Source organism: Danio rerio, chromosome 21 (assembly GCF_052040795.2).
Source record: "Danio rerio strain M-AB ecotype USA chromosome 21, GRCz13ab, whole genome shotgun sequence".
Classification (NCBI taxonomy): domain Eukaryota; kingdom Metazoa; phylum Chordata; class Actinopteri; order Cypriniformes; family Danionidae; genus Danio; species Danio rerio.
In genome coordinates, this window is record NC_141041.1 from 26486506 (window position 1) to 26513714 (window position 27209).

At 34.8% G+C, this 27209-nt stretch overlaps 1 protein-coding gene across 1 annotated transcript in view; it reads left to right on the forward strand.

The window, feature by feature from the left end:
* Positions 1–1367: 1367 nt before the first annotated feature.
* The window catches only part of ddx10 (DEAD (Asp-Glu-Ala-Asp) box polypeptide 10), a 51342-nt gene continuing 25500 nt past the window's right edge, over positions 1368–27209 (forward strand). Inside the window, exons 1-15 of the mRNA XM_087301357.1 lie at positions 1368–1598; positions 2033–2093; positions 2192–2322; positions 3668–3826; positions 3974–4094; positions 5867–6056; positions 6148–6274; positions 9127–9289; positions 9590–9674; positions 14127–14228; positions 14813–14900; positions 15149–15237; positions 17363–17744; positions 22181–22300; positions 25600–25767. Coding sequence (XP_087157483.1) covers positions 1410–1598; positions 2033–2093; positions 2192–2322; positions 3668–3826; positions 3974–4094; positions 5867–6056; positions 6148–6274; positions 9127–9289; positions 9590–9674; positions 14127–14228; positions 14813–14900; positions 15149–15237; positions 17363–17744; positions 22181–22300; positions 25600–25767 — 2175 coding nt within the window. The 5' untranslated portion in view covers positions 1368–1409. The remainder of the gene's footprint in view (positions 1599–2032; positions 2094–2191; positions 2323–3667; positions 3827–3973; positions 4095–5866; positions 6057–6147; positions 6275–9126; positions 9290–9589; positions 9675–14126; positions 14229–14812; positions 14901–15148; positions 15238–17362; positions 17745–22180; positions 22301–25599; positions 25768–27209) is intronic.

A 27209-nucleotide genomic window follows, 5' to 3' on the forward strand; every position in this document is an offset into this window, starting at 1 on the left:
GAGATACAACTGCAGTACATCTACCACATGTCCTGCTCGGTGGGCAATGGTTTCCAAATAAGGTTTCAGTACTTAAAAAAAAAAAAAGTTGTTCCAATGAAATCTCAAGAATTATGTTGTTTCAGCTCATTTTAATTACCTTTTTAAATACTGCGTCTGAACCCAAGATGCTGAAGAACAAACCCCTTGGAACACAAGTGCAGCACAGTTCTTACCACACTACTGACAAATTAGACTACAGCAGCACGCACGCACGCACACACACACACACACACACACACACACACACACACACACACACACACACACACACACACACACACACACACACACACACACACACACACACACACACACTACGGATAATTTAGCCTACCCAATTCACCTGTACCACATGTCTTTGGACTGTGGGGGAAACCAGGAGCAACCGGAGGAAACCCACACGAACGCAGGGAGAACATGCAAACTCCACACAGATACGCCAAGGAGCCGAGGATCGAACCAGCGACCTTCTTGCTGTGAGGCGAACATGCTACTGTCGCCCCTTAATTCATGTTAGAATATATTAAACATGCTAGCCAGGGTTTAAACATGCTATCGATATGATTTTTTTAATATATTGTCAAAATGTGTTGTTTGAAGGAAAGTGACCATAAATATTGATAAAACAAAAATGCAAAGCATGTGATTTTTCGAGCATACAAGCTACTGTTTGCATTCAGAATGAATTTTTAAAATGACAATTAATTAGTAGTTTAGATGTGACTGTGATCATTAAATTGGATGTTTTAGTTTGTAATCATGATTCTTGTTTTAAGTGTGTCTGACTTTTTACATTTATAAACTCGTTGCATGACCTCCAGTAAACCAAAGTAAAAAAATTAAGCTTTTACATAAAATTTACAAATCAAAGTCACACTCAATCATATTATATTATATTATATTATATTATATTATATTATATTATATTATATATCTTTTCATATTATATTTACATATAAAATCACTTATTTTAAATGTAAATTATTATAGCTTACCCCTGACATATGTTTATTTAATATTATGTTCTTTGTATTGTTTCTGTTGCAGTTGTTGGTATATATATATATATATATATATATATATATATATATATATATATATATATATATATATATATATATATATATATATATATATATATGTATTCTATATTAGGATACACTCTATTTATTATACTAATAAATAAATGATATAAATACATAAATAGAACAAAATATTTAAAATGACTTTTAAAAACCATTGCCTCTCACGGCTCCAGGTCGTTAGATGGCGCTGATTCCGTGTGTCAGCAACTCTCCGCGAGGAAAACATCTCGTGAAGGAAACATTCACGTGTTGTCACTATCTGGTTCTAGAAGTAGAGTGAGAATGCGGGATAAAAAGGTTAAAGAGAAGAAAAATATAACCGATGACCCTGTGAAGAATTTTGAGAAATGGAAAAAGAAGTATGCCAAAACGAAAACCAAAGTCAAACGATCTCAGAAAAGCAAGGTGAAGAAACGCGACTGGGAGGTGGAGAGAGAAAACATAAAGAAACTGGTGGATAAATACTCCGAGGTGAGATATTAAAAGGCTGCTATTAACAGTTCTGACAACTATTTAAAGTGTCTCGTAGTTGCCTTATGGTTGTTTATGCAGCTGTTGTGAGATGACAGGCAGATCAGATAAATGTAAACATCTGACATTAATGAGGATTGTTTACTTTAGAAGACATGTCGTATGACCTTAAGATATTAATATTTGATGGTTAAATCTGGTCAGGAAGCCTCTTCACGTAAACATGTCATGATTTTTGTCGTCCTGGATCAGAACAAGCCACATTACTGATGTAAAGGTTTACATGAAATTGAATTCGATAGATTTTGGTATGCTATAGTATCCAGTGATCTTTCATTTAATGTGCGGTTTTCTAATAAGGCAGTTAGTCTAGTTATATCTGACCGCTTGATATTCCTCAAAAAGTTGTTTTTCATGAGAAACTGTTTTTCTAGATCAATCCCAAAGAGGCGGTGAAGTTCTCTGATTTCCCACTGTCAAAAAAGACCCTAAAGGGTGAGCAGTCTTTAATCTGTGTGCTTAAATATAAGTTCAACAATGTCTTCTTAATCATAATAATAATAATAATAGTCTTGTCTTGTTTGTGTGTGTAGGTCTTCTTGAAGCTCAGTACAGGCAGCCTACAGAGATTCAGAGACAGACCATTGGCTTTGCTTTGCAAGGCAGAGATGTTCTTGGTGCTGCCAAGACGGGCTCTGGAAAGACTTTGGCCTTTCTCATCCCAGTAAGTGATAAATCTCAAAGCTTTTGTTGTAATTCTCAAATATTAATTAATTGGCATTTCATATGTTGAGTCTGCACTGACATTCTCAAGTAGAGATATTTAATTTGACATCAAATTATAGTTCTTAAAATGTCTGATTTGATTTCTTTTGGTATATAAATTGTTATTTCACTGAATGAAGTTTTATGGAGTGTATTCTTTAAATTATGAAAAAAATATGATAATCATTTTTTGCTTACTCTGTTTACTATTCTTCTTCTTATTATTATTAGTTATAAGCGGAGCTAAACAAAATCTTTTTTTTTGCTATTTCTGCAGAGAATTTTGTTAAAAAAATCTGTGGATTTACATGGAATGATTTTAGTTAAAATTAAAACTAAAAACTTTATATATTAAATAATAAACAATAGCTTTTTAACTTTTATTTAATGTTTATAATGCAAATCCAATTAGATCCACTTATTTGGTAAATAAAGCAAGTTTCTCATTTAATAGATCTGCTAAAAGACAGAAAATATCACTTTACAAAATGTATTGTAAATAAATCATATGAACACTTTAATATTACTATTATTATATCACAATAATATTAGTGAAATGAATTTGAAAACTGAATTAATATACATTTACACACATTTACACAAGTAAATAAATAGACTCAATGATGGGCTAAAAATCTGCAGATTTCTGTGCACTGATTCAATGTGGGCCTACTTATAAGAAAGAAATGTGAAACTGTTTGACACTTTTATGAGTTTTTATATGTTGAAAACCCCTTTTAATTTTTACCAGTATAATAATAATAAACATGAGGGTGAGTAACATATTAAAACCATTTATTTTTATTTATAAACCTGCTTGATATAGGTTTGTTCACAGCATTTTTTACAATATAAAAATGAAACAATATGTGTGATGTGGAGTTCACCTGAAATACAGTTTTTGAGATTTTTAATTTAAGATCAAATAGGACACCAGAGGATCAAATAGGATCAGAAGGCTATCGTTTTTAACTTCCACATGTAATACTTCTTATTATTTTTAAAAAAATGAAATAGAGAACTTAATAAAATACAATATTTTGCACTGAACAAATCTGTACTCTTTGTTGTCAGAAAAAGAGTGAAAGCTTACATCTCTAACGTAATTCAGCATTTGTTTTCAATGAGAACCATGAATATTTCTATTAAGTTTTCATCATGGTCCTATATGTTGATGACATGGATTGTGTGCAAGACTCTTCATGCCCAGACCTGAAGGAATTGCACTTTAATTTAAAAAAAGTTTTAGCTCTTTTTTTTGGTTTTGTTCAAAGTGTCCTTGCTGAGATTATTGTCTTGTGCAGGTGTTGGAGTGTTTGTATCGTGAACAGTGGACTGCGATGGACGGCCTCGGCGCTCTCATCATCTCTCCCACACGAGAGCTGGCCTATCAGACCTTTGAGGTGTTGAGGAAGGTCGGCAAGAACCATGAGTTTTCTGCTGGCCTTGTGATTGGTGGAAAGGTGTGTCACTAGTCTTCAGTGATTTTTTTTTATGAATTTGCAACATTATAACAGTTTAATCCCAGTTTCAGAATAAAGCAAACAATCTACAGATGTGAAAATGTGTTCATTGTGTTATAATTTATTCTTGTTTGTAATTGGCTGCAGGATCTGAAAGATGAATCTGAGAAGATCCATCGCACAAATATCATTATCTGCACACCAGGACGTTTGCTGCAGCACATGGATGAAACGGCAACCTTTCATGCTTCAGATCTACACATGCTTGGTGAGATGTTGTTTAAAAAGTGCTGTAAATACAGTTTGAAGATTATACTATTCAAAAAAATAATGTTTTGATATATAGCGGGTAAAATAAGTATCAAACAAATCACCATTTTTCTCAGAAAACATTTTTCTAAAGGTGCTGTTGACTTGAATTTTTCACCAGATGTAACAATCAAATAAGTCAATACATAAAAAGAAAACAAAACTAATTTATTTAGAAATTAGGTTATGTGTAATGAAATAAAAAAAACACAGAAAAACTATCTAGCACATAAAGTAGGCAAGGTGTAAAAAGGCATGCAAAGCACAGACAGCAGCTTAAATCTCTCTGTAGTTAGAAAGAAATCCTGCCCTACTATAGTGTAAATGAATATTAGCTGCTTCAGTCCCAGCTCCTACATAACCAGATGATGAAGAGGAAACCAGGTAGGACATTTCAGCAACACAATGATCCAAAACACAGCCAAGGAAACCCTCAATTGGTTTTAAAAAAGAAAATAAAGCTGGTAAAATGGCTCAGCCAATCACCTGACCTCAATCCAATAGAAAAAAAGAACTAAATATCAGAGTTCATACACGAGACACAAAGAACCATCAAGAGTTATAGAACTATAGAGTTATAGAAAAATCACACCTGAGCAATGTATGCAACTTCATTCTCCATACAAAATATGTCTTGAAGCTGTCATTAGAAAGTAAGCCTTTTATACAAAGTTTTAAGTACATTTCAGTAGTTCAGTTTGTGCAATTCTATTGTTATTACAGAAATTCTTTTTAATTTTTAAAAATTTGGGGGGGATTTTTATCAACATCTGGTACAATTTCATGTAAATCACGATAAACAGCTCCTTTAGTAATGTATTGACCTGGAAAAAAACAAGATGTGTTTAACATTTATTTGACCTACTTTGAATTTCATAGTGGTTTATTCCACTGTGGCAACCCGAGATTAATAAAGGAACTAAGTGAAAAAAGAAAATGAATGAATTTCATAGTAAATGTAACAAATATATTAATTTAACATGATCTTCATGTAATATATCTTAAATGTTTTTGGCAATAAAAAAACAATACATTTGACTCGTACAATATCATTTTTACTATTTCTACAAGACTCACTGTTGTGGTTCAGTGTTACATTTATTTGATCAAACATACAAAAGTAATTAAAAAACAGTTTTTAAAAGGTATTTTAGAAATTAGAACAGATGTGTCCCAACTTATGGGCCACTATTAGAGTTTATGCAAAGCTAAATTTCTCATTACTCCAGTCTTGAGTGTCACATGACACAATCTTTCAGAAATCATTCCGATATACTGTTTTGCTGTTTAAGAAATATGACAAAATTTTCAACAATACGTTTCCAAGGATTCTTTGATGAAAAGAGTATCGAAAATATATTTATTAATATTATTTTTTTTCCACTCGCCATTTCTTTTGGTTTTGAGAGCGTCATTTTTATCAGCACTAACTTTTTTGATGTATTTATGGACTAAGGGAACTTTTACTATTTTTGTTAAAAGTTATTTTGAAGATCCTTTATAAAGTTGTATTTTTTTTACTTAACTGTTTGATCTTTGTCTGAGAAGTTTTTATGAAATATGTTTTAATGTACTGTTTTAATGATTTCACTGATATGGCAGTAAACCCAAATACAGCAGCATAATGTTTGCTGTCACTTTTGCACAGTTTACTGCATCCTTAAACAAAGTTGTTGAATGGTAGTGTATTTGCAGTTTCAATGACACCACATGCTTCCTCTTCCTTAACAGTACTGGATGAAGCCGACAGGATTCTGGACATGGGTTTTGCTGACACACTCAATGCTATTGTTGAAAATCTCCCGAAATCTCGACAGACGCTTCTCTTTTCCGCCACTCAGACCAGGTCTGTCAAAGATTTGGCTCGACTGAGCCTGAAGGACCCAGAGTATGTGTGGGTCCACGAGCAGGCCAAGTTCAGGTGAGATTGTGATTTTACAGCGATTTTGTTGGGCAGCAGGGTAAGGCTGTGACTTATTGACATACATCACACACACTGATGTTTTCCACAGTACTCCAGCCACCCTCGAGCAGAACTACGTGGTCTGTGAGCTGCACCAGAAAGTCAACATGCTCTACTCATTTTTGAGGAGTCACCTTCAAAAAAAGATCATAGTGTTTTTTGCGTGCTGCAAAGAGGTAAGAGCTCAAATTATTTCCGATTTATTGATACATTTTTACAAATGGTGTTTCGATCATTTTTTTATTTACACTTCAGTTAAGAAGTTTAAAGGAATTTTTAATGTTTTTGGTTACCATATTGACCAAAGATACGTTTATTTTTCAGGGTTAATCAGTAAATAAAAAATGTAAATCTTTGTAATATTACAAGCCTAAAATTATTCATTTATTAATTCATATTCAATTATTCCTGGAAAATTCTGACTTAAGCCACTACATTCACATTCACACTACGAGCGACTCTCAGCAGCAAATTGACAAGCAACTGTTCATCGAGAGTGAGTGACTTCCGGCGACCTCCGTCTACGCGTTAAGCGATGCGACAAAGTTGAGAATCCTTCAACTTTATGCAAATGAAGAGCGACTTTCTTGAGCGACAGCCAATAGGCCAGTAGAGCTCACGTGATCCAGTTCGCTCAGAGGCTGGTTGTTTTCTCCTTGCTGTAGACCTACACAGACCTGCGTTTTGCAGCAGATTGCCACCCAGAGTAACTGGCAGCTACAAAGTTGCTGCTAGTGTGTATGAGGCATTAAAGTTACTTTTATTCAAGCAGCAAGTTCTTTTGACCAGAAATGACACAGGTTTCTCCCAAAAGATGATGTGCGAGAGGCATCGTTGTGGGGAAAAAAAATCAGCTTTTATTTATTTGAACAAAAACTTTAGGTATATATATTTTTTATATTTATTTATATTAAGAGTTCAGATGCAAAAGTTGCTAAATGCCACTTCAGAAAAAAATTTGATAATGACATAGAGCAAATGCTTAAGGCACGTAGTACTAATTCAACAAATTATTTCCCTTCTAATCTCAGCGTCAGCCCATTCAGAAATAATAATACATAATAATAATAATACCTTTTATTTTTAGGCGCCTTTCAAAGCACTCAAGGACACCTTACAGCAGATTACAAGCACATCATAAAAATGCAAGCAGTAAAAATGACAATCAGCATAATTAAACCAGCAAATCATTAAAAGCTATCCTAAACAAAAACGTCTTTATCTGAGATTTAAAATTGGAAATAGAGTCCATCTGGCGAATGTGCAAAGGCAGGGAATTCCATAACTTGTGCTGTACAACTAAAAGCCCTGCCTCCAAATGACTTCATCTTAAAGTGTGGGACAGATAACAGTTCAGCAGAAGATGATCTCAGTGAGCGTGAAGGAGTGTACAAATGAAGAAGATTAGAAAGATAGCGAGGGGCCAGGTTATGAAGAGCTTTGTATGTTAAGAGAAGGATTTTGTATTGTATACGACAGTGAACAGGAAGCCAGTGCAGGTGAAAGAGAATTGGAGTTATGTGATCAGAAGTACGCGAGCAGGTGACTATCCTAGCCGCTGAATTCTGAATCAACTGTAGTTTATGAATTTGTTTATCAGGAATACCAGAGAGAAGCGAGTTACAGTAATCAATCCGTGATGTAACCAAAGCATGAACAAGCACTTCAGTACTTTGTTGAGATAGTGAAGGGCGAAGTCTTGCAATGTTACGCAAATGAAAAAAGGCAGAACGTGAGATATTACTAATTTGAGAACTAAATGAGAGCATGCCATCCAGTATAACCCCAAGACTTTTCACTTGGGTTGAGAAATTGACTGGGGAGTTATCAACAAACAGGGTAAAAGATTGAGCTTTGGATAAAACAGATTTTGAGCCAACCAAAAGGGCTTCGGTTTTACTGGCATTTAACTTTAAGAAATTATTAGTCATAACATTAGTTGAAAAATAACAGTTTTCAACAAGCAGCTGTTCAGACTGTTTAGACTGTTTCATTCACGTTCACATTTTCATTTTACAGGATGGTATTCGATGAACTAGAGGAGGCTGTCCAACTGACACTGAATGGCAAATGAAAACATTCTTTACTCCAAAACTCTGCATTATAAGAAAAATGAAAAAAAAAAACTGTACAGTGGGAAATGTAGCACACACGCAAGCTTTGTTTACAATGTTTGCAATGTTTACATTGTTCTACTTGCATAAAATCTAAATGCCAATAATCAGAAATTACAATAGATTCATTGTAATTGATGTTAATTTTAATGTTATTGACCTAATGCGCTTACTTGACAAATTTCAATTATTCATTTTTATGTGGCTTAGTGATTTCTTTTTTTAACTAATGACAGTGGCTTGGCCCAATAGACCCTTTTCACATTTCCGGGCTTCTCAGCAGCAGAAGTCATCATAGTTGGAAAATTTAGAGTGCAGTGAATGAGAGAATACAACAAATAATTTGTTTACAATCTTATTTGCTCAAATAATAAAAGAAAAACTCCACAATTATGTTATAAAGACTTTCAGAAAAAAGGAAGTGTGAGACTAATGACGGCAACCAGAGGCGAGAATAATGTCAAATTTACTCTCAGCCCCATAGACGCTGCATTAGAAACACCTTGCACAAGCAGTAGTTTGTTTTTTGTAATTTGTTGAAGTTTTTGCAAAAAAAGCACAAGGGGATTTAGCTGGATTGAGCCAAAAGAAAATCTACCTTGTTAAAAATCAAAGAATAGTCTTAAAGTCACATTTTTGAAAGAAAAAAAAAGCAGTTTTATTTACCAACTAATAACCTTATTATTACCCATAAAATCAGTCCTATTCAGAGGTGCCAGATAGAACATGCTCATTTACAAGAAAGGTAGTCTGATTGATTTAGAGGGTTTTGCATATACATGTATAACTTTTTTAATACTTTCTGAAATAGTGATTACTGTTTCTGTTTTTTACGATGGTCTTTATATTATGTTGTGTGATTTTTGTATCAGTGCAATAATGCTAAATTGTTGCAATTATTCCTGTGTGTGCAGGTTCAGTATCTGTTTCGGATCTTCTGTCGCTTGCGTCCGGGTATTTCCGTGCTTGCTTTGCATGGCAAACAGCAACAGATGAAAAGGGTGGAGGTGTACAATGACTTTGTCCGCAAAACCTCTGCAGTCCTCTTTGCCACAGATATCGCTGCCAGAGGACTTGGTAATGCAAATTTGTTTTGTGAAAATCTGTCTGTGTTGACTTCGAAAAGCTAAATCTAGTGCTATCAATTTAATGAATACATTGAGTTTAAGTCTTAGCTGTTGTTTGTTAATGCTTGAAAATATTATATTAATTACCGAGCATGCCCTGCAAGTGTGATTGATCCTGAAGTGTGATCCTGTTTTTTTATTTGACCAAAAAGTAAATAAGTCTTTGCATTGAAGAAATAAGTTTTTGCATTGAAATTTCCATAATATACAAAGAGATTTAAACTCTTAAGTTTTTGTTTTGTGGTTTTAGACTTTCCTGCTGTAAACTGGGTGCTTCAGTTTGACTGTCCTGAAGATGCAAACACATATATTCACAGAGTTGGCAGAACAGCAAGGTAACACTTATACACTGTATTATCGAGGTGCAATGGTACACATATCCTTAATTAATAATATTCATGTTGGCACAACAAATGAACAAACAGTTCTCTGTTGTTTTAACTGCTACATGTGCATAACACCATCTGAAGCTTCTTGTTTAAACATTTTCGTTTGTTTAAATCGTTGTTAGGATATACTGTTTCAGTTAATACATGAATCAAACTTCACTAGACGTTGCTCAGCACATTCAATAATTGCAAGAAGCTTTGTGTATTAATACTTTGAATAAGAAGCAAAGTCTTTCGAAATCTGTCCATTTTATATAAAATTTTTAACTTTAAAGATGCAGTAAGTGATCCTACACAATGCTAACAGCTTAGCATAAATCTCTGAATCACAATCACAGCTTGTGAATACACGAGCATGCACACCTTAAAGATCCCAGAACCCTCTTTCATGTGTTAAAAGCGACTAGTGCTTGTCCGGCGTCATGCAGGAATTACACTCATTACTAAGCCAAACTAACATGCTATTTCAGAGTGAATATTCAGAGTAGCATGGTAAACAATATAAGGAAAGTATCAAAGGTTGTCATTGTTCAAAAATTAACCAATGTGATGTGAATATAAAACCATCTTCACCTTAGTAAAGCTGGCTTGGCTGAATAGCGCTATTTTTTCGTGTTTTGTTGTTAAACTAAGTAAAATCTACATTATCGATGCTTTAAAAGGTCTCTTATGAAACCGAAAATAGTCAGATCAATCTTTCATCTGAAGATTTTAGTGGCTGACCAACACTTCTGTGAAGATATAACCCATTTGTTACAACAACATCTAACGTTACATAAGCTTTGCGTGAAGATAAAATAGTTGTAAAAACAGAACATTACCTGTCTAAAAGAAAACCTTCCGCCATGGTGTCCACCTTTCTCGAGCGTGCAAGGTAACTCCATGATTGAGGTTTTTAAAAAGTTTTCATTCACCATGTTTTTACCGATCGCACACAAATGTCAAATGTCAGTCCGACTCTATTTAATTGGATGAACATTTTTTAGGGTAACATCAGAAAAACTGCTTGTCATTCCATTCATTGTGCACTCCACAATGTTTGCCATAGAGAAATGTTCTCTAGAGAAGATTTGGTAAATATCTTTCTTAAATATTTGCGCCATGTTAGCCTGTATGTTCATTTTGTTATATTTGAGTCTTAGCTGCTATAATTGCATTTGGGGGGATGCCTAGGTGAGATACACAGTGACCTAGGTGCCTCCACCGCTGAATAAAACTAATTTTTTATATACTGAAAGATGGTTAACTCATCAAACCGAATTGTAAAAAAAAAAAATCTGTTGCTTGGCTTTAACACCAGATGGCAGATCTGCTCCTCATCAGTTTCACATACCTAAAACATTCGAAAACAACGTTGACATTATAATTATTACTCATAAATAAAATCTAATTAAGTCACCACACAGATATGCCAAGCTCATGATGGATTAACAGCAGCTCAGACATTGAGTTGTGCCATTTTTGGACTCTGGCTTGACTTGTTTCAGTCTCACCTTGAGGGCGAGTATTAAGCACTGCAGTCTCACTATAGAAACCTGTCAAATTTCTCAGCGCTTACAGCAAGACGCCACACACCTGCCGTCCGCCCAGCTGCCAGCCTCGCTCTCTTCTTTCTGCGCTCCGCTTGTCTTTTCAGCGTGGAATCGATATCCTCAGTAACTCCCCTTCATAGATCACCACCCTCAGCAGAAATCTCAGGAGTTTCACACCAACATCGTAGAGCTGAGCTTTTAAAGAGAGACAGAGGTCTGTACTGCAGCAGACCACATGCTGTGACCTTAAAGCTACAGTTCACATAACTTACGTTTGTCAATATATATATATATATATATATATATATATATATATATATATATATATATATATATATATATATATATATAGTCAGAATTATTAGCCCCCCTGTATATTTTTCCCCATTTTCAGCACGTTTCTAAACACTGTATTTATAGTGACCTGCACTAATATTGTTAAATATGAGTAAAGAAGGCTGTTAAACATGTCTTATTTTTTAAACTTTGACCTTTCGCTTAATATAAAATAATTTCATTAAAGGACACCTATTTTACTCCTTTTTCAAGATGTAAGATAAGATTTTAGTGTTTCCAGAATGTGTCTGTAAAGTATCAGCTCAAAATACCCGTCAGAGATCTGCCCATTTTGGTGTTTAAGGACAATGTAGCCGTTTTTGTAACCTGTGGCTTTAAATCCAAATGAGCTGCATCTCCTCACTGCTCCCGACGTGTGTGTCTGCTACTCATTATGCGTTGTCAGATAAACAGCAGTCAGTGATGAAGACGGACACAGATAAAACTGAAATAAGATCATTATCTCAGTTTGCAAAAAAATGTTGCCGTGGAGACATGGCACCTGTCAATCTAAATGTAAATGTAATAAATTTAGTGGGCGAGGAAAACTGCACTTCTATGTCACGTTGTGGTGGACCTCAAAATCACTGTGACTTGGATCCTATTTTAATGTCGGGACATTTAAAGAAAAGAGACTTCTTGTTTTTTTTTATCACTCCAATATGACAGTGGACATACTGTACCTACACGTAGTTCTGTCTAAACAGCTTACAAAAGTTGATTTTCATCATAGGTGCCCTTTTAAAATATATAAATATTTGTACACCACTTATTATCACCGCTATTAATTCAAATGAGCTTGTTTTGAAGTATATTCTCGTTGATATTTTTCATTATTAGCACCAATGGGTGACTTGGAATTGGAAATTTTTCAACCATGATATCCCGTATCACATTTAACACATAGGCAAAGCTTAATCATTCATTACAATGTGTAAAACCCAAAAACAGAGCTGTGTTCGAGCCTTTTGAGCTTCACAGAATATGAACTGGCTATAGGAAAATTGAATAAATACAATTATCAGTGCAGAAATTAAGAAGTTGTAGTGTTGCAGCTGGTTTTACAAATCAGCCTGAAAGAGGATGTGTGTTTGTTTTTCCCAACACTCTTGTTAGAAAGATAAATCTACTGGCCATAAAAACACCCAAGAATCTCAACTGGAGAATAGTAAAATTTATCTCAGTCAAGAGGTCGGTAAGTCTTCTGGACCACAATCCGGCATCACCAACATATGACTACAATTGTTTGAGAGAGTCTCAAGTAAAAAATGCCTCATTAGGGCTGTGCAATATTGAAAGAAAAATTGATATGCTATAACTTGCTAAGTGAAGTCTATTTCTAAACTAATTTTGATAGGATTACGTGCTTATGATTGAGCACAACTGGTCATGCATTATCCAGTTCATGATTCACTAATTCACGAAGGCACTATAAATGCACTAAGTTCCATATCACAGCCACCTTCGTTTTGAAGAATCCCCCCTTCCACCCCTAATCCTCCTCCTCCTTTTCTAGATGGGTGGTATGGTGGCCCACCAGACGTTTCTGTGCGGAGTTTACATGATCTCCCGATGCTCAAGTGGGTTTCCCCCCGGTTTCCTCCCGCCGTTCAAAAACACGCAACTTATGTTAATTGACTAATCCAAATTGGTATTGTAGACATGTTCCTAGTAAGTAGCAATATCTTAAAACAATCCCTCTCTGTTTATTAGCTACTACAGTAGGGGAGTTTTTGAGATTTACCTGTGCTCATTCTCTACTCTTGCCCTGCAACGGGAGGGAGCCTTGCACTTGAGGATCTTATTTGATACAATATGTTTTAAAATGTTATAATCAACAAGTTTCATGTTAATTCTGGGACAAAAAAAGCATCGCTGTTACCTCTGAAATTGAACAGCCATGTTTTACTATTGCAGAAAACAAATTTAACATAGTAAACAAACATAAATATATAATCACTACTTTGCTCCATTGGTATAGTTTTATCAACCTGAAAGCATCAAGAACACTCAGAAAAAGGCAACAAAAAACAAACATTTGAGAAACGTTGATGCTGTTTTATTGCTTTTTTAACAATTGCCTTACTTGCATGATCATATTTCACCATTTATACTAAAATCTTGCAGATTTCCAGACAAGAAAACCAGCATGTCCACTCTGCTTGTTTTCAGAGATGTCGGTTCTCATGTAGTTGCATTGCCTGATGTGCTGAGAAGTCTTTCAAATGATGTGCTAATAGCAGTCAGTCACACAAAGATACTTTTGTATTAATTTGCTCATTTATTGCATAGTATTGCTATATGTACACCTAAATATGCACATTTGCAATATTTTGATCATTTCAATATATTGTGCAGCCCCAAGCTTCTTCAGTTATTTATTTATTTTTTTGATAAAATGTTGAGATACAGTTCAAAGGATCAAATAATTAAGACATTTGTTCACACCTGCCTTTGCTCATTTATTCCAAGGGTGGCAATATTAGTGGAGGTCACTCTACAAACTTGCATTTTCTCTGTTTCTCTGCAGGTATAAAGAGGGAGGCGAGGCTCTTCTTGTCCTGTTGCCTTCAGAAGAGAAAGGCATGATTTCACAACTTCAAGAGAAAAAAGTTCCCATTAATAAAATCCAGTGAGTGCATCTCTCCTTTACCACACTCAGTCAGTAGCATTGAGCTTTGAAACTAATGTGTTGTCAGTGCTTTAGTGTAATCATATGACCGTATGAATGTTCTCTGATAAATGGAGGAAACCATGTGCATGCTGAGAATGATAGATGACATGTAATTATTATGATCAGTGATTTCTGCTGTGCGAAAGTCACAGTCTCCACATGCCTTTTTTTGTGCTTGCTGTTAGTCAGTGCTCACTGTATTTACAGAAATACCACAATAATTTGGATTCTTAACTGTTTACATATTACATTATTAGACTTATTTCTCTGAAGCAAATCAAATCGTATATTAAGCAGTCGTTTTTGTAATCTTATGTGATTAAAATCTTTTAAAAAGCAGAAGGTAATGATTTTACATTATACCTATGTGTGTTTGTTATTGCATAAAATAATCTAAAATTATGCAATATATAATACTTTTAATACAAAACAATTATTACATTTTTAAACTATTATTATTATTATTAATGTGATACAATCACAAATGTATCTGACACAATTTACACCATTAATAGTGTCTTAATAGTGTCTTTCTTCTGCAGGGTGAACCCAGAAAAGTTGATGTCTGTTCAGCAGAAGTTGGAGGCCTTCCTGGCGCAGGAAAAAGAGCAGAAAGAGCGAGCACAGAGGGTAAGACTCATCTCAGACGCTGAAGCCTAACGTTATACTGTAGAGCTGTGCTTTTAGGATAATCTGATTGTCTGCCTCGCGCTCCAGTCTGAGCTTCACAAGGCTCATTATAGAGAGAAGAACAGCGTGAAATGTAATCGGGCAAATTGCTGCCACGAAACGCCTGCTTGTGCACTCTCACTAATGTGCTTGTCAGGGATAAGTTTTCCGATTCTTATCCTCCATAATGCATCTTCTCTTTTCTCCAGTGTTTTGTGTCCTACCTCCGCTCCGTCTATCTGATGAAGAACAAAGATGTCTTTGATGTGTTACAGCTCAAACTCCCTGAATATGCCATGTGAGTGGATGCTGCCCAGTGCCAGCAGTCTTCTGTGTCTTCTGTGTGTTTGTGTTTGTGTGTGTGTGTGCGTGCGTGCGTGCGCTTGTATGTGTGTGTGTCTGTGTGTATGGCACTTTGAATGCACTCAGGGAGACTTAAAACAATGTGTGATTGTTACACAATTAAATCCTCGCAAAGAAAACTTCACCATCTGTTTTGAAAGCAGAGACTGTTTAATTTAATTTTTTTTTTTCAAAATGAATGGTAGTTTTGTGGGTAGGACTTTATTTTACAGTGCCATTTTACATGTAAATGCTGTAATAATAACTAGTTAGTTACTGTCATCAAGTGATTTTATACAAGCCAGTAATTTCCTTAGGTAAATACACATACTGTAAAATAAACTGCAACAATACCTACCCACCTTATGTTTACAAATTGCCAAAAATAACTTCAGTAAGTAAAACTAAAAAAAATACTTACCATTATTTGTTGAACAGTCTTTCAAGACTCATTTATCAAGACTCATTTATCAAGACTCATTTATTAGGTACGCCTGTCCAATTGCTTGTACCGCAAATTTCTAATTAGCCAATCACGTGGCATCAACTCAATGCATTTAGGCATGTAGATCAGAAGGGGGAAGAAAGTTGACTTAAGTGACTTTGGACATGGCGTTGTTAGTGCAAGACGGGCTGGTCTGAGTATTTTAAAAACTGCTCATCTACTGGGATTTTTACGCACAACCATAACTAGGATTTACAGAGAATAGTCTAAAAAAAGAGAAAATATCCAGTGAGCGGCAGTTCTGTGGGCATATGTGTCTTGTTGATGTCGGAGGTCAGAAGAGAATGGCCAGACTGGTTCGAGCTGATAGAAAGGCATCAGCAACTCAAATTACCACTCATTACAACTGAGGTCAGCAGAAGAGCATCTCTGAACACAAAACATGTCCAACCTTGAGGCAGATGGGCTACAGCAGCAGAAGACCACACCAGGTACCATTCCTGTTAGCTAAGAACAGGAAACAGAGACTACATTTCGCACAAGCTCACCAAATTCGGACAATAAAAGATTGGAAAAATGTTGCCTGGTCTGATGAGTCTCGATTTCTGCTGCAACATTCGAATGGTAAGGTCAGAATTTGGCATCAACAATATGAAAGCATGTCTCCATCCTGCCTTGTATCAATGGTTCAGGCTTGTGGTGGTGGTGGTGTAATGGTGTGGGGGACATTTTTTTTGGCACACTTTTGGGCCCATTAGTACCAATTGAGCATCTTGTGAACACCACAGCCTACCTGAGTATTGTTGCTGACCATGTCCATCTCTTTATGACCACAGTGTACCCATCTTCTGATGGCTACTTAAAGGTTTCTTGAACATGACGTTGAGTTCACTGTACTCAAATGACCTCAAATTTATCTCAGTCTAATAGAGCAACTTTTGGATGTGGTGGCACAGGAAATTCGCATCATGGGTAGGCAGCCGACAAGTCTGCAGCAACAGCGTGATGATATCATGTCAATATGAACCAAAATCTCTGAGGAATTTTCCAGTACCTTGTTGAGTCCATGCCACAAAAGATTGAGGCAGTTCTGAAGGTGAAAGGGGGTCCAACCCAGTTCTAGTAAGGTGTACCTAATAAAGTGGCCGTGTGTGTGGTTTCATGCATATGTGTGTTTTCAGGAGTCATATCAGTAACCATATCTGAAGTTTTTTTCAATCCTACTTTACTTTAGGTGGCCTTAACTAATATGTACTTGCACTGAAGTTAATCATTTGTTACAATCTACTTATCGTGTCAATGCATGCTTTAACATTGTGCTTATGATTAAGTACCTGCATGTAAGTACATTTGTAATTAATTTCTGTAGTTACATTTGTAATTACACTGTTAACCATCCTTTATAACCCACCCTCACCATCAAACCTCTCCCTAAACATATCTACCCATATCCCTCCTCGAGAGCACAAGAAGTGTTTTGAAATACATTTAGAATACAGTAAGTGTATTGTATACATTTTTAGATTCAAGTACATGGTGGTTAAGGCCACCTAATATAAACTGGGATTAAAAAAATCATAAAACAAGTGTGAAGTGCTTGTTTTTCTATGGTTTAAGCTGACTTGTGTTATTACAGGTCTCTGGGTTTGGCGGTGGCACCACGGGTCCGTTTCCTCCTAAAGGCCCAGCAGCAGAGAAGAACAGTAGCACAGGACGACAGCAGCACTGCAGGACACCAGTCTGAAGATGAGCTGCAGAGTTTCACAGCTCAACTCCAACAACAGAAGACCAAATCTGAGCCCTCACAGTCTGAAGAAGAGGAAGATGATGATGACGATGATGATGAAGGTGATGATGATGATGATGAAGATATTAAGGACCAGGATTCATTAAAGCCTCTTTCTCTACTCTGTGGCTTTAATGAAGAGGATGATGATGATGACCAGAAAGAAGCAGACCTGCTGACAGTCAAGTGTAAAGATGTGTTCAATGTCAAAGAAGAGATCAAGGATGAGGAGGTAAATAAACAACACATCTGGTGTCGTTAGGGTTAATCAACTGTTCACACTTTGAGCACACAGCCATTAGAAGCATATAGCTTGCATTTCATTACATAGGAAATGTCATGGATGCTTTATTTTATCGCACCTGCTAGCAATAAGTGTGACTGAAAGAGATAACAAATCATTCAAAGGAAATATTCACACACATTTGACTATGAAATAGAGCAGTGGTTCTCAAACTGGTACATGTACCTCCTTCTAGTGGTACGCGGAGGAATCAAATATGTCATGTACGTGCTACATATATTTAAAAATGTATCAAAATGATTTGTATATGAATATGACGACATATAACCTATATTTATGAGGTCCAGGCAACATTTTCAGGTGTTGATGAATAGGCTACTATATGTTAATACATTTAAGTACAGCAGTTTTCTTTTTACTTTTGGTAGTAACCTACCATTTTTCACTTTTAAAAGCACATTCTATTTTTTATTTTTTTATTTTTTTTTTTACATATAAGCACAGTACAGTCTTAACGTTCAGACTATGTATAATGTTTTAAGTGGCTGACAATAATAAATATACTTAATAATAGTAATTGTTCTGCCATGTTTTTGAACTGTGCAGAGCTGTAATTGCTTAATTTGATCTACTACACTATTGTATTTCAATACTGCTCATTAATTTGGTATCTGGAGAGACAATGTTTTTTCTGAGGTGATACTTGATGAAAAAAGTTTGAGAACCACTGAAATAGAGGAAACGTTCTAATTTGGAGAGCAGAATCATCTCAATACAACTTAAACTTGTTTTAAACATAAGCATTCTTGCATTTGCATGTTTTGTAATGCAGGATGGAGATCATAAAGGGAACATAAGCTGCCTTTTTTTTGTACTGATGTACACATATAATATCAAGCTTAACATTAGTACATCAACATTAAAAGGTGATAGGCTACTTTCAGTTCTGTTTTGATAGGCGTGCTGTAGGGGATTTTATACATGACACTTTCAGTAATCTTAAATACTCTTTTAAACATCTCTGCTTATGTGCCCCCTTGCATTGTGATTCAGGAGGGCGTCTGCACTTTGCACACACAGCATGTAGTTTCAGCAGGCCTGCAGATACCAGTATGTGCTGAATTATATAACACTTCTTTCAATACGCCTTTGAGACACAGTTAGCATGACTCTTGTGCAGACCTGGCAGGTTTATGAGATTGTGAGTTTATGGACCTGTGAGTCATGCCAACAGTGCCTGATTTGTCTTGAGGCTCCACAATCAAATACTGCAATAAAGTTTCAATCGTTAATGTTAGTTCATGTATTTGCTAACTTGAACTAATAAAAAAGTATACTTGTACAACATTTATTATAGTTATATATAGTTCAACATTATTAAAATCCAAATTCATGAGTTCAAATTAACTAACAATTAGCAACTTTTATAATCTAACTTCAACAAAGATGTATAAATTCTGTAATAAATGTATTGTTCATTGTTCGTTAATGTTAGTAAATTCATTAACATGAATATATTAATGTTTGGGGTGACGCAGTGGCGCAGTAGGTAGTGCTGTTGCATAACAGCAAGAAGGTCACTGGCTTGCTGGTTTGAGCCTCGGCTCAGTTGGCGTTTCTGTGTGGAGTTTGCATGTTCTCCCTGCGTTTGCATAGGTTTCCTCTGGTTGCTCCGATTTCCCCCACAGTCTAAAGACATGCGGTACAGGTGAGTTGGGTAGGCTACATTGTCTGTAGTGTATGTGTGTGAATGAGTGTGTGTGGATGTTTCCCAGTGTTGGGTTGCAGCTGGAAGGGCATCCGCTGCATAAAAACGTGCTGGATAAGTTGGCGGTTCATTCCTCTGTGGCGACCCCGGATTAATGAAGGGAATAAGCTGACGAATGAATGAATGAATATTAATGTTTATAAACTTTAGATTAATATAAATTCCATACAAATGTGTGTTCATATAGTTGTATTATTATTATTTATTAGCAAAAAGTTCAGTAAGTTTTTTAAGATAAGGTGTTTTTAGTTCAGCAAGACTACTGTTATAAAGCATTGCTATTTAAAGTAAATGTCGAGGCTGGTCACTACCAGGATGGGAGACCACCTGGGAAAACTAGGTTGCTGCTGAAAGAGATGCTATTGAGGCCATCAGAGGGTGCTTACCCTTTGGTCTGTCTGGGTCCTAGTGCTTGGTTAGTTAGTGCCACAGTGATATGACAGGGACATTATACTTTTAGGTGCTTGTTTACACTTGGTATGAAAGGCATAGTTCACCCATATATGAAAAATACATAACCATTTACTCTCCCTCGTGTTGCTTTAAGCCTTTATGTTTACCCTGTTGAACACATAAGAAGATATTGAGAAAAATGCTGGTTTATGGCACGCAATGACTTCCACTTACAATTAGATCAGCGAAAACACATTTAATACCAGAGGTGAACAGATCCTTAGTGAGCACATCCTTCAGATGTGAAGTTGCCCTAAATCTCTGTTGTCATAAAAAAATCCCAGGATGTCCCCTGAAATGGTTGATGACCTGGTGCAGAATAGCTGTTATCCGGATAGATGTGAGGTTGAGCAGATTTCCATCTTTAAATGTGTAAAGTACTTTGAGTGCTTAGAAAAATGCTGCATAAATTTGATAAGTTATTTAGTGTTATTATTTGATTCAGTTGACAAAAGGAAATAAAATACAGGTAACAAAATTATTACTAGTTAAGTGTTCGTTAATGCATTAAATAACATTAACAGTGAGAAACACCTGCATTTGTTACAAAGATTATTGTAACATATTTTGAAAAGTGTTATTAACTAAGACATTAACAGCACTTAGGATTATAATTTTTTTGCAATAATTTTAAGGACCTGTTTAGATATTTTAATGAGGTGTTATTGAACAACAGGCCTATAAAGAACCTGATAAATAATAAAGTGGGCTCTTTATAGTGGGCTATATTAGGGGCTCTATTTTAACAATATAGGTGCAAAGTCTAAAGCACATGGTGCAAAAGTATTAAGGGCATGTCCGAATCCACTTTTGCTATTGTAAGGATGAAAAATTACACTTTGTGCCTCGACACATGGTCTAACAGGGTTGTGCTTATTCTCTTAATGAGTTATGTGTGTGTTTTGAGCATAACGTGCATTAAATTAATCAGAGTCTTTTCTCCCATTCCCTTTAAGAGTTATTTGCGTCGTGCCATGTTGCATTTGCCATTTACATGGTGGCCTTTGTAAGTGGAAAAACTGAACGCTTTACTAGCAAGAAGACAATTAAACAGACTATCTGCAGCGCAAGGATTCAGAATGAGCCTCCTCCATTCGGCCTCTTTACTTTCTCTTTACTTAACTTTTACTCTACTCCTTTACATTCGTGGAGTAAGGCAACTGTGTTGTACATGCTCCACTGAAGACTTCCATTAGCCTACATATTTATTTTCCTTTGTTAAGTTCAAAGATTTGTTTCAAAACTATTTCTAAATTCGGTTCTAATTTCCAGCAAATTAATAAATGAACAATAATAATGAAGTGTGGTCAATAAACGTAGTTATATCCAAACACACGTCATGTTCTCATGCCCTATATGGTGATGCGTATATCTCCAAAACCCAATGAATGAAGGCATGGAGGCAGTGTTTTTTATATTTATGTAGAAAATAATAGTTTGTAATATTTTAATCCTTAAATTTGATTTCATTTGTAAAGATATTTGTGTATTGCTGTACATCCTGTGTGTAATAAGCAATGTGTAAGCGTTTGGACTGCATATGCCCTTAACTAACACGCTCTCTGCTGGACTTTAGACTAGCTTATAGCTGGTCAATGGCGTGGTCTGTTTCAGTTCCTCAAAATAGCAACAAGCCAACAATGCGCCTTCCACACCTCCTTTTTAGCCCAAATTGATTTGCTATTTGATCAATGTGGCGCAAATTGTGAAAATAAGGGTTGCGCTGGTCTAAAAAAAAACAACAACAAATCGCGCTAAACACATCTTGCGTATTATTGTGCTAGGTGTATGATAATGCCCTAGGTTTTACTTAACTGGGTTGCCAGTTTGTCATATTGTTATGTGTTTATGTTGAAGACTATTAGGGTGAGATTGGCAGCACACAGCTGTTGAAGTGCAGATGAGCAGTTACTCTTTTTAAAGTTTGTAGAGTATTCAAGTGGAAAGTGTTCTTTCTCAAGATCTGAACCTTTTCACAACTTATCAGCACTCAGCTGTAATGACTGTAAAGAAGAAAGTAATAACGGGGAGTTGTGTTGTGTGTTTCCGTGTCCTGGATAAATGAAGGGATTGAATGAACTGTTCAGAGCTCCTTTATGAATTCTCTCTGTGCAGTGTGTTTAATCTTGGCCCCTGGGGAGTTAAAAATGACAGCTTCTGTGATTACGACTGGTTATGTAAAACACTCTTTTTCCTCCTTTAGGACGCAGATGCTGATGCCAAGAATAGGAAACAAAAGGAGTCCAAGTTCAAAGATGCCAAGAAAATACAGAAGAGAAACCTCAAGGTTAACACCAAGAAGGTCTTCACTGAAGACGGAAAGGTTTGTATTATCAGATCTTAACCATTACTAGCATTCATTTAATGGTAACACTTTATAATAACTAAACATTATGAATAATCTATTAAGCATTAGCAAATAGCCAATTAATTTTTTGTTAATCATTAACTCTACATTAATAGAGGTTAATAAGCAGTTTTAACAGCAAATGCTTTATTCTTGACTTGTAAATACATTAGAGCTGCACGATTCTGGCTAAAATGAGAATCGTGATTTTTTTGGCTTAAAAAACAGATCACGATTTTCTCACGATTCAGTAGATGTAATATAAAGGTATGGTAAAAAAAAGCATATGGCACAACATCGATAATAATAATATGTGTAGAGCTACTGGTTTCTATAAATAATTCTTTTCTATATTAATCTATTCTTATAATAATTCTGATGTTAAATTATTATGTTTGAGATATATGCTTGCAATCTGTCATATTAGATGATTTTATTCACTCGTAAAATCAGACATTTGTCATTATCAGACTATATTAAACAATATATAGGCTAGAGTAGTTATACTGACACTGTAAACATTTATTTTCATGCACAACTGTGGGTTCGCTATGAAAGAAAGCACATATCAAATGCTTGCCGTAATCATAACTCTAAAATGCGATATAATCATTTAAATGAAGTGCACACTATCGGTTTCATTTTGACTGCTAAGTGCTTGTTCATACTTCGCGCGCGGCTCACAAACGATCACTCTGTGCCACAAACTGAATATTATTTACAACTGTATTACCTGTTCCTCATAACATATGCAGGTTCTGTTCACTAAAGTAGACACGCGCATCTATCATTAAGTAGAGCGCGCGCCCGCCCTCTCTGTGATAACAGCTCATGTCACGTGTGATTTCCCAGTCGCGAAAACATCATTATATAAAGACAGAAATGACATTTTTCGGTGAATTATACCTTATAAATACAGTATATGACTCATTCAACATCATTTGGAGGTGTCAATGTCACTGAGCAACGTGTGCGAAACAATGAAAAGACTTTTCTTCCCTCCTGAACTTGAAAATATGATTGGCAGAATCATAGAAATGCTGGATTAAGATCGTCTAGGGGGTCGAATCGAGATCGCGATCTTTTAACGATTAAATGTGCAGCTCTAAAACACATGTATAATGTAGAAAGTATGTACATTACAAAGTATGAAAATACAGTTATTAAGCACATTATACATCTGCTTAACTGTATTTTCATACTTGCTTACGTATTGTTCATAACTAAACTCATTATTTCAGAATTAACAAAGGATTTGTATTTAAGATTTTGTTTTTCTGGTGGCTTTTATGATTATTCAGAATGAGTTAGTAAATTCTTAATAAACTATTGAAATAAACATTATATATTTTATTATTCAGGCATATATTAATGGTTACTATGCATGTTAATAAATGCTTTATTAACTCAACTTTAACCAGTTTTGTGACCTGATCAAGTAAGGTCTATTTATTTTTGTAAATTCTTTAAAAATGACAATTAAAGGCTTAGTTTCAAATAAACAATAAACGTTTGCAATTGTATCTAAAAAATAAAATTACTATAAAGTTCTAACGATTCTGAGCAACAGGAGTGTAAAAATACAGCATATAAAACAACAACAATATAATTATTTAACAACATTTCAATGTTATTTAGGGATGTTTAATCAGTATGGTAATTTTATTTTAGATAAGGTTGCAAGTGTTTATTTTTCATTTGATACAGTTTTATTTGTGCATCTTCAAATTAATAGAAATATATAAAACTGTTTATTTTTATTTTTCCTGTTTAGTATATAACTGAGCCTTTAACAGTCATTTCTAAGAGAGTTATAAAGCATAAATAGTCCTCTCTTTTGATTGGGTGACAAAACTGAATGAAGTTGAGTTAATGAAGCATTTGTTAACATGCAAACTAAGTGTTAGTATATGCCCTAATACTAAAATATATGAATGTTGTTTTGAATTGTTTATTATTCATTTACTTATGCATTCAGAGCGATCCTAAAATAGCACCAACTATTCTTAAATAACTGGTTTGTGAATAATACAATATTAATTTAGTTGTGAAAAAATAATCATTAACAAAGTATTAAAGTACAATCATTAAGCACATTATAAATGTGCGTATAAGTCAAGAAAACAGCATTTGTAGCTGTATTATGAAAATGTAAATTCAAAAATATAAATTTTATATGCCCAGAAATCATTAGAATATTTGGTAAAGATCATATTTCATGAGATTATTTTAGAAAATCCTTAAATAAACACAAAAAAAAATTAATTTGGACTTCTTTTTTATGATTTATTTATTTATTTAAGCCTCCAGACTGTCATATACTTTGGCCAAATATTGTCCTTTTCTAACTCCGTATAAATCAATAAAAAACTTAAATATTCAGCGTTCATATCTTAATGACTGGTTTTCTAGAAACACACATGTAGCATGTTTCTGACATGTTTTATCATAACTTTGCTTATGACTTTGCTTGGCTTATGCTTATTTACTTTGACAGCATGTTTTAAAACATTGATTACACTTTCAGGGTGATTAATCACTAATAGCATAATTTAACACAATGTTGCATGTTTTAACACTTTTCTAACATTGTTTGTCATGATTTAGCCCAATTACATGTTTTAGCACATTGCTAGTGTGTAGCATAGTGTATTACTGCTCACTGGTTACAACATATTGCTGGCATGTTTTTTTGTTTGATTTAACACTGTTGGCTAGTAGTAACACTATAGCCTAGTTATAACTATGTTAAAACATTATTTGCATGTTTTAGCACTGTTAAACATGTTCAAACATTGCTAGCGCAAATTCTAGCCTGATTTTTTTGACAGCATTTTAAAACAGTATATTATACATGTTTCTAGCAGAATTCTCACTAGTAGAGTGACATGGCATGATGCTGCATTCATGCTTTAGCACATTGCTGTGTATTTGTCATACATATTGTTAAATACTTATAAAACATACTGTTCTTCTTTTACATTTCTAGCATTTCTAGTGTGATTTAACACAGTTACCATGACTTGGCACACTACAGGATGTTTTACAATTTTACTTAAATATTTCTACACTGTTAAAGTGTTTTACATCACAGTTTGCTTGTTTAATACATTGCTAACTTTACTTTATCCTATTATTAGCATGTTTTAATAAAATATGTAGCTTGTTTTAACACATTGCTTAAAGTTTAGATATATTAGAGTCTGGAATTAATCTTGGTGTTTACATATTTTTTAAACAAAGAATTGTTCATGAACTGTGATGGATGTGTGCAGGTGGTGCAGCAGTGGCCTCCTCTGCAAAGGACTGTGGTACCAGATGAAGAGGATGATGATGATGTGATGACTGGCATTAATGTAGAAGCAGCCAAAGAGCGGCTCCGCAGAGAAGACCAGGCGTTCGACAAGATGGAGTACCGTCGTAAAATCAAGGAGAAACACAGGGTGAGGCTGATGAGCGTTCCTTCATATTTTTTATCCTCCTGGTTCATGCCAAGTCCATGCAGCTCCTCCTTTAATAAAATGATACAAAGAAGCCTTTTGATTGATTTTGTTCAGCTCCAGGTACTCTGATTAAAGTAATATACAAGGAGCTGAGGGCGATGGGCAATGGAAAGACACTCTGGCCCTATGGCTGGAGCTCTTGCAGGTTTAGGCAGATCGAAATATCTGAGATGCCTGTGCAGGCGGCCTGGCTTCAAGCTCCAGGCATCCGTGCATGAGATTGGGCTTCTGACTTATTACTTTAGATCTTGTACTGTAGTATTGGACAAGACTTTAAAGGATTGCTCTCCGGCAAAAAAACTGCATAATTACCAGTTTAGAGTGTTTTCTTGTTGAGAGGCAAATAAGGTGAAGTACATCTTGAGTTTGTCTGATGCAGAATTATGTCTTTTGGAGATCGATTACTGGGAGTGTGTAGCTCAATGAGAAGCATGGAAACATTGGGATCTATTTCTATAACTGGATGTGGTGTAGATGAGCCCTATGTTCTTTAGACACACTTTTATGGTCCATTCCCATTACTGTTAGAGCCTAAAGTTAGTTTTTATTTGATTTTAGTTGTTTTGCACTTTTATTCAAGTAAAAAGTGGATAGAAGATATGAACCGATGAAGCTCAATTACTCAGCATCTTTGTTTACTACTTAGCCACGTTTAGAAAACTTGTCTAATTCAATTTTAAAAATCATTATTAAATAAAATGTTATAGTGAAATGTGAAATACAAGCAATTATTATATAATTATGTTTATTATAATTATTAGATAATAAAATGATTTATAAAGAAATGTTGCGTAAAAATATTCAAGCATAAAGGGATAATCTTAAAATTTTACTTCCATATTTTAAAAAGTTTTAAAAACTTATTTAAAAAAAACTATTTCCAAAAAAAAAACATTTGAAATGTTTCTAAAAATACAATTGCATGAATTTGATCAAAATTATTTTTTTTTTAACCAGTTAATGATAACTAAACTTTAACCATTTAAATAAGGTCTAGAAAAATGATTTGCTTATTTTACCAAAATAAAAAATATGATCATGCTTTTTGATCATTATGGATTTTTAATTATTTAATTAGGACAGTAATGTCTGACTTTTCTTATACAAAAGTTTTAGCAATTAACAGAAAAAATGTACAGTATTGAATATAAAGTCATCCATACATCTCTGCAATGACTCAAATAACTTGTTAATAAAGTCATCTAGGATGGCAAAGAAAGCGTTCTTGTAGGACTCCTAGAGTTCATCAAGACTCTTTGAATTCATCTTCAATGCCCCCTTCTTCATCTTACCCCAGACGTGCTCAATAATCTTCATATCTGGTGACTGGGCTGGCCAATCCTGGAGCACCTTGACGTTTGCTTTCAGGACCTTTGATGTGG